Source organism: Charadrius vociferus, unplaced genomic scaffold (genome assembly GCF_000708025.1).
Source record: "Charadrius vociferus isolate BGI_N301 unplaced genomic scaffold, ASM70802v2 scaffold385, whole genome shotgun sequence".
Classification (NCBI taxonomy): Eukaryota; Metazoa; Chordata; class Aves; order Charadriiformes; family Charadriidae; genus Charadrius; species Charadrius vociferus.
In genome coordinates, this window is record NW_009648925.1 from 4,465,480 (window position 1) to 4,473,873 (window position 8,394).

At 41.3% G+C, this 8,394-nt stretch overlaps 1 protein-coding gene across 1 annotated transcript in view; it reads left to right on the top strand.

The window, feature by feature from the left end:
* Positions 1 to 8,394, top strand: part of CLASP1 (cytoplasmic linker associated protein 1) — a 169,679-nt gene that overhangs the window by 151,923 nt on the left and 9,362 nt on the right. Inside the window, exons 36-37 of the mRNA XM_009887324.1 lie at positions 3 to 74; positions 1,746 to 1,874. Of these exons, the coding sequence (XP_009885626.1) occupies positions 3 to 74; positions 1,746 to 1,874 (201 nt within the window). The remainder of the gene's footprint in view (positions 1 to 2; positions 75 to 1,745; positions 1,875 to 8,394) is intronic.

Sequence of the window (8,394 nt, forward strand, 5' to 3'; positions counted from 1 at the left end):
ATAATCTTGGAGTTTGGGAGGAACATTTCAAAACCATTCTGCTCTTGCTGCTGGAGACGCTTGGAGACAAAGATGTGAGATGTAGATTTTTGTCTTAACTCCCCTGTACGTTGCTTCATTGAGGGTGATAGTTCCTCCACACTAGTTTAAATGAGACCATTTGTGTGGCACCTCATCAGTGATGCTGCACTGCTTGGTTTTTTTCGTTTGAAGGTTGACGACTCTCCTTTTGTTTTCACTGTGCTCAGTAATGAATTTTAAGCTATTCTGAAGCATTCCAGTTTTTCCCCCTCCCTCCAGAGTGTTAGTAACAAAGAGCTAGGAAACTGAACTAGAATCAGAAAAGAAGTTATCTTCTATTCTTGTACAAAAACTATCAAGATTTCAAAAGTTGTTCTCTTTCAAGTTAGGATGAAGTTACAAACTCTTAACTATATCATACCCATTCCCCAAAAAAGGGGAATGACAGCACCCTAGAATAGATTAATTTTTTTTTTTTTCTCTCTGTGTGGCTTAAAGATCCAGGCTATCAGATCTCACGGGATGGGTCTCTTGCAAAAATGTCATCAAGAACAAACTGCTTTTATAGGGGATTTTGTTTTGAAGCGTTAAAAAAAAAACAACTGCATTATTATCACAGCTTTATACTTGATAGCTGATCAAAGTGGTAATTTACAGGCTAGACTTTTTCCACTTGAGGCTGTTTGTTCAGCTTGTAGCACAATGCTACTTGGTAAAGGCTCAGCACCCTGCTGCACCTTCACATCAGAGCCATGTTCCATCTGAATGTTACAATATTTAGGTTTCAAAGCACCAAAGTGCTCACAGGTCTTTTTTTTTGTGTTATCTGATTCAAAATCCATTGTATTATATTCCTTCTAAAGCATATGGCAGGGCTTTCAAATTTTAATTCTGAAGCAGTGCAGGTGGCTGACATTTTCTCAGTCATTCATAGTATAAGCATGAGCTGCTCTAGTCCTGTGTGTTTAATCATAGCATCATCACCCATGTATCAGAAGATATGGTTGCTTTATCTAAGTACATGTGAATTGTGACACTGCATGGGTTTTGCAGATGAATAGCAAAAGACATGCTTTAAAGGCTGAGTATAGAATAAAGTAAGTATTCCTCTGTTGAAATGATAGAATCTATTTGGAGTGGCTACAAGCCAAAAACTTAGTATAACAGTTATGAAATTGAAGCAGGTGTTATAAATCCCTTCTGCTAATGATCTTTTGATATAAAGGATTAACACATAGGTCAGTGTTGATTACAATGACTGACTGTTCTTGAAAGTAATTTCCATAGGAGTTACAGGAAGAGAGTCGATTTTACTGCATTAGTACATGAGAAACAGCTTTGTTGCGTGGATGGAGCCCAGGTTGATATCCGCAAAGCTAAGCAAAACAAATATCATCTGAGCTTCTTTGTAGATTCGTGTAATGTAGACATGCTGCTTTGGGTACAAATTTATACTTCGTTGCCAAAAGAGTATGGAATTTAACAAAGTAGGGTCTTTCTGATTCTTTCTTGTATCGGTGACAACAGTCATTTTATGTGAATTTTTGTGCAAAAGCAAGCGAGGAGACCAGCTCTGAGTTTTAGTTGTATTAATTACACTCCTCAGCCTGCTGGAGCTGGTAGAGTGATATAAGAGTTCTGGTGGCATAGGGAGCTATGAGAATTTACTTCAAACTACAGTTCTGAGAAGTGACTCTTTCTAATGTGGATTTCTCTTGACACAGCATTCGATAAGAGCCCTGGCGCTGCGAGTCCTGAGAGAAATCTTACGGAATCAGCCGGCAAGGTTTAAGAACTATGCGGAGTTGACTATCATGAAAACACTGGAAGCACATAAGGATTCTCATAAAGAGGTGAGTGAGCCTTTCGGTGTTGCTACTGGGAAAGCAATATGGACCTGTTGAAGACACGTAGGAACCATGAGATTTAACAGGCAAACACGTTGACCCGTCTTGTCAGGGGAACAAATGGATATTAAGTCTCCCAAGTATGAAGACAGGATTTTTACATGCTGAAGCGTGGAGGAAAAAAGCTGAGACTGACAGAGCTGTTTAAGTGGATTTGGAGCTATCTGCAATTGTAGGCCACTGTTTAGCACCTTCCCAGGATCTCCTTGCGCATGTTTAATAATTTTGTGGAGCACACTAGGGGCACTGTGCTCCCTCCATCTGTATGGGTAAGGATAGGAAACGTACTGGAGAACACAAAGAAAAACTGTGTGTGAAAACTGAATGGTGAAATTGGGCCATGTTGGAAAACTGGGAACTGGTGAGGAATAGGAGAAAATGGACAGAGGCTATGCCGCTGAGAAGAAGCTGCGGCAGAGGAAGAAGCAAAGGGAAGGGTGAATTGCATTTTCCTTTTTCCTTTTCCTCATATGTAAAAGAGAAAGAATTCTTCTGGAGCAAAACAAAAATAAAGGGACGTGATGACAACATTTAAAGTAGATAAATTCAAATTACGTTTAAAGTCACTCTTTGTAGAATGACTTCCAAGCTGGATCTTTTAATCTACCTTGTGTGTGTTGCAAGTTTGAACTAAACCTTGGAAGGTGCCACATGAATTTCTCAATATGTCGGTGATGACTTTGTTACCGAAGTCTTTGCTTTGAAATCTAAGCTACTTACTCTTCTCTGCAACAGGCTTATCCTAAACAAGCAATTTTAGGCATCTCCGTCTGGAGAGCTTTGGCTATGAAAAAGATCATTGTATAGATCAGACTGCTCCAGAGCATTGCATAACTCGCGCAAGGTTATGTTAGCTGCGCATAGCAGAAGCTGTACTATTTAAAAATCAAAACAACAAAACAGAAAACACTCTCAGGAAGAGAATCTAACAGGCTGGATTCTTCTAAATGCAGAAGCAGAAAATGCTTAATCCTTTAGTGAATGAGGACTGCCGTACTCTGCCTACCTTCCTCTCCTTGATTTAGAGCCTTTGCACTCCTGTCATTTTCAGTTCAGAGTAATAAGAAGCAGTTGTAAATTGATTTCCTGATAAAGCAGTCAGACAAAACGTTGTGTTCTGAAGGAGTGCCTTTTATTGGCAGGTTTTCCTGGTTGCATACTTCTCAGCTCACCTTGACTCAGTGCCCTTTATATTTTTTTCTGAGAGTCCTCCAAAACTGCCATTTCTAGCAGGACCTTATCAGATTGTCTCTGGCATGGTTTTTAATGTCCCTCAGAACTCACTGTCCTCGTGGGACTGGTGACTTTTCTAAAAATCAAGCACAGTGTTGAAAACATGACATTTTATGCCTCTGTACTTGCCATACTGTGTTCTTCATGCTTGTGGTATGGAAAGGTTCTTCAGGATTTGCATGAGGTGCCTCCTGAGGAAAAGCAGAGAAGAATAAGTCTTTGCTACAGAGAAACCAACTCAAGTTGGAGGAAGAGATGTGAGTTCTGGCACTTCTTGATAGAAAAAAAAAAATCAGAGCTGTATTGCTATCAGCAAGTAGCTACTGTGCTTTACGTAGTGTGCCTTTGATTTACAATGGTTTTGCATAGCATCTTCATAATTAAAAAAGATCATATTTGCAACTGCTGCAATGAGACCTTTGGGTGACAGGACATAGCAGGACATTGGGTGTCCTGTCATAGCAGGACACTGTGGGTATATTCCTATTTTGCTGTCTGTTGCTAAACAGTTGTGGTCACACTGCAGTATTAAGTGGTGGCACTGGTGCTGGGTGTTCATTCTGTGTATGTTTTTTCTGATCCCTGTGTAAATGAGGCTCTCGGAACCATGATGCAGCCCATGAAAGGTGTCATCTGTCTATCAGTAGTTTGAGAATAACAGCATTCATGAAGTTAAAGGTTTCCGAGCCTGCACTTGGGTCTCTACATGAACTAAGCTAAATATATGTCTGGGAATATACTTCAGGTATGTTTACCTGTAGTTGGGGCTTGCTGATTCAGTTAAGTCTGTGAAAAATTAACTGAGAGTCCATTTGGGCATGGCTCAGTTGGTCAAACTCATAGCCCTGGGCCAGAAGGTCACTAATTCCCATCCCGTGGTGGCCCTCCAGTTTGCTCTCACTGCTGACTTTGCAGCACTTCTCTCTCCAGGACTGGGTGGAGGAGCTGCCCTTTGACTTGATCCCACTGAGCAGGAGATTGAGCGGAGATTCACCAGTTTGAAGGGAACTTTCAAAGAATAGCTGAAGAAGGAAAGGGAAGGGAAGATTTAGCAGTCTGTTCTACAGTTTGTTTTTTCCACTAAATCAGAAGGCAGTGGTGTACTGTCATAGACTATGTAAAATAATCTTCCTCTGTACTGTAAAAACTATTTTAAGGAAAGCTGCTATGTAATTTGGTTAGGAAAGTGTTAATCCTTGTGCCAGTGATGCCCTGATAGGATGTCATTCCAGGGTTTGTTATGTTTCTGGGCTGCCTCTGCCTTGTAGTAGAAGATAGGAGTGATCCTGGATTTAAAGTTTGACATCCTTTGGCATGCAACAGGCTGCATAAGTCACCAGAACATGACTGCTTTGAGCTGGCTCTATCTGTTTGAATCTTTTGTACCTGATTTTCCCCTTCAGCACAGGGACTGCTAATTGCCCCAAGTACTGCTCCCATTTTCTGTTATGTATGGTTCATGGAGAATCAGTCTACAGTGACCAAACAGGAAAGAGTTTGAAGAGGAGCACGGTACAGAACTCTTAATCTCAGGTATCGTCTCCAAGACGTCATTCTACTAAGAGGCAGTTCTTTGGAAATCCAGAGTTTTCATTTGTCTTCCTAAATTCCAATATTGCTGTTGTTCAGCATGGTCAGGAGGGATCAAATAACAAGTTATAACCAACATATTCACCACCCAGCAAATACCACCCCCTCCTCCTTTTGAGAGCTGATATCTAGTTAAAGATTGTTGGAAACAAAAGGGTTTATGGTTTTATTCCAGATTATGTAATTCAAAGTATCAAAACAGTATTAGCGTAGTTGGATGTCTTGGGATATTTGGATAACTGGCTGTGTCCAAGCTGCAGTCTTTAGACAGTTGAATCTGTTGCTGAAGGCAAGATCTAGGATCAGCGGAGCAGCACCAGCTAATAGTGCCACTTCTCGTCCCAGGGACACAGGAGAGGGAAACGTGGTACCCGGAGTTGGATGCTGAGTCGCACCTTGTTGTGAGCACAAATGCAGGAGATTGGCAAAGCATAGACCTCAGTGGAGGTTCAAAATGAATGTGGCCCTAGGCTACAGACTAGAAGACTCTGGGTTGGAATCCCTGTTTAGTTTGCATTTTTTAACTTCAGCCTGTTTTTATACTGTTTTTAGTATAACAGTCTATTCAATGCTGTTGATTTAATGGGGCGATGTGAAGAGTCAAGCCTGCTTCAGTCATAACTGTAAATATTTGTGGGGGTTGACATGTAAATGCCTTTCACTTACTTTTGGAGCATTAGAACGTAATTGAAGTTGTGGACAGTATTAAATCTTGTTGATTTTTATCACTCTTTGTTTCGAGTTATTTGGAGGAGAACCATCTTTCTGTTGCCAATTAGTTAATATTAACTCATTTGTTCCAGTGTAGTTACTCACCCATAACTAAGGAGAGATGCTGCCTGCTGACCCAATGCCATTGATAGGACATTGCTTCAGATTCATACCAGCAAAATGAGTATAAGTTCTTGTTATTGCATATATTAAAACAGAAATAGTTGATTATCTTGGGAAATGGTTACAAAGTGAAAAATCACAGGATAGCTAATTCCCTGCTTCTGTCTCTGCAACTCTGTTTTTCTCTGCAACTAAGCCTATAGACCTAGCTGATGTGTATTTTCTTTGTCTAAGGAAAGGATGTTGTGCCATGTCTTAGATATCTGACTTTGGTCTTTTATTATCCAGAAGATCCATAAGCATATTTGGGATGTAACATTCTTTTTTGTAACCCTCTAAAAGAGGGTGAAAAAGAAGAAAACGCAGCTGTCCATTAGTTGTGGATAATTGTTACTGTCTTGCTGAGGTGCTTTTAGACTGGCCTCTGACATTTATAAGATGATTTGCAACTGTCCCCTGATGATGGTATGATCTATGTAGGTTTCTGCAAAATGTAGCTTACTAAAGAAGAAAAGCATTAAATGATGACAGTCTTTAAGGTTAATTGAGATAGAGTCCATGCTGGAAGCTGCCAAGCGCTGCAGCTTGGCAGTTGTTGATGTTTCATAGTATATGTTCCCCAACACATTTCAAATAGTTAGTGCATAGGAGAAGCAGTCTAATCTACTTCATCTCCTCTGAATCCCTTATAAAACTCACATTGTTTTTTCATCTGCTTAGCACTCCCCGTTGCTGAGTCCACTTCCTGCTTTGAAACCAAATTCTTAATTGTTTGTTCCTGTCTGGATCAGACTGTAAAGCCTTCAGGGATGGGAGTTTGCCTGGCTAGGTGTATTGGTAAGCCTCCATCCCCTCCAGCTTAGATTACGCAGGCTTTAAGTAACCACCTCTAGATGGCAAAAATTGGCTGAAAAACATAGGTGCGTGCCTTGTAAGCCTGAAAGCAAAACATCGTTCTTCTGCTTAATAAACTCCTCTGGCGCTCTGCGTGTTTCACAATAGCGTACAAAGCCTCTAAGTTTTCAACGGGGTTTTACCTACACTGCCTCATCCCCTATGACTTTCTGCAGAGTTGGTGCAACTAGCAATCATGGCAAAGTACTTCGGCTTACGGTCCTACATTCAGCTCGTATCTAGGGGTAGAGGTGCTGCTCCACTGAGATCCCAGCGTGTTACACCGATGCCCCGTGTAGCCTATGAACCCGGCGTGTTCTGCCTTAGGCGAGTTAGGACATATGTTTTTTTCTTATTTGCCAGTAGTTTGTGTCACTTCAAAGTAGAAATGAAACCATCAAAACCCTTTAGAAAGCTGCTGCGTATTGACCAAGAGCAGATTGCCACAGGCAAGCTGCTTGCTGGCAGCCGTCAGGCAGCAAGCGGCTTCTGTAATACACGGAGAGTAATAGCTGAGCAGAAGAGATTATGCGGAAGAGATGGAGTCTTGGTTCTGGCTGTTCTAAGCAAAGAGGATCCCAGGGCTGCAGTGCACTGTGAACCAGGTAAACCAGTGGGAATTGTCATCCAAAGTTTGTCTAGCAAATTTTGTAGAACATCAATGATGCCAATGTGCTTTTCTGTTAAAAGAGAGGGATCTGTGACAGGTGGCTGTCTTCATCACACCGTTCCTAATACTGCACATCAGCACATCCCCTCCTGTTGAAATCAGAAGGCGTTTCACGTGCATATTTCTGGGACCTGCATCTTTGAAGCTTACTCCTTTATAGCATTAAGGGAAGACATTGTTAGAGGTGAACTGCCTACCTGTGTGTTACGCCCCTCTAGCTTCGTGCATGTGAATATGGTTCCTTCCCTAAAGCAAACTGGGTGGACATTTTTCTCTTTTGGGAGACTAACAAGAAAGGTCTTACTGCATCACAGATGGCTTTTAAGGAACCCACCTGCAAACACAGCTTATGTTGTGCCAGCAGAAGTCAGGCTGAATCTAGTCTCACATGTAGAGTGTAAGGTGAGCATTTGGAAAGGAGAAAAACCTGATTCTTTAAGGCAAAGTGCTATCTTTAAATCTGCGTTCCTGGGCTACCTGCCCTGTGTTGAGTTAGATATAACTATCCAGTTCAAGCCGTGGTTTGCCCTAAGCTTTTACTGGGAGGTAAAGTCATGCTTGTGACATACTTTATGCACAGCTTAGTGTCTGTTTTTAAAACGCGGCAGGCTCTCATTAGTCTTGCACATCTTTGTTTCATAGCCACCCTTTTGAACTTGCTCCTTCCAACTGCCACCATCATTTGACAGCTTTGCTAGTTTTCTTTCATATTTCTGAGATCACTGAGAGTAATTGTTAGACAAAAAGTTTGCTTCACTTGGTACTTGGTACCTGACTGACTAGCAAGAAGCAAGCATACAGTGATGCTTCCCTGTCTATATCCTCCCTCCTTCCAGCTGTCTGAAGCTTACAGCCTTCCCATGCCAATGGTTCTGCCTGCCTCTGTGTGTTTTGGCCTTTGGTTTTTCTTCAGTAAACTTGTCTATTTTTTTAATCCTCTTGTAACAATGAGCTCTGCAGTCTGAGCATGTACTGAACAGCACTCTTTTTCTCAAATTTAAAGGATGCATTTCATAACCACTACTTCTTGTGGAGTCTGCTGTTGGTATGAACCTTATGGGGCCATTCCTGTCACTTCCCAGTGTGTATCTGTTGATCTTAACTCCGAAGATGGGAGGAAAAACTGTTGCTTGATGCTGTTTGCTCCTTTCTTCCACTCTTTTTAAGGCTGTTTCACTCTGCTGGTCAGGTTAAAGCCCTGATTAAAAAAGATATTTGATTTTTTGATATTGTATGGTATGTATA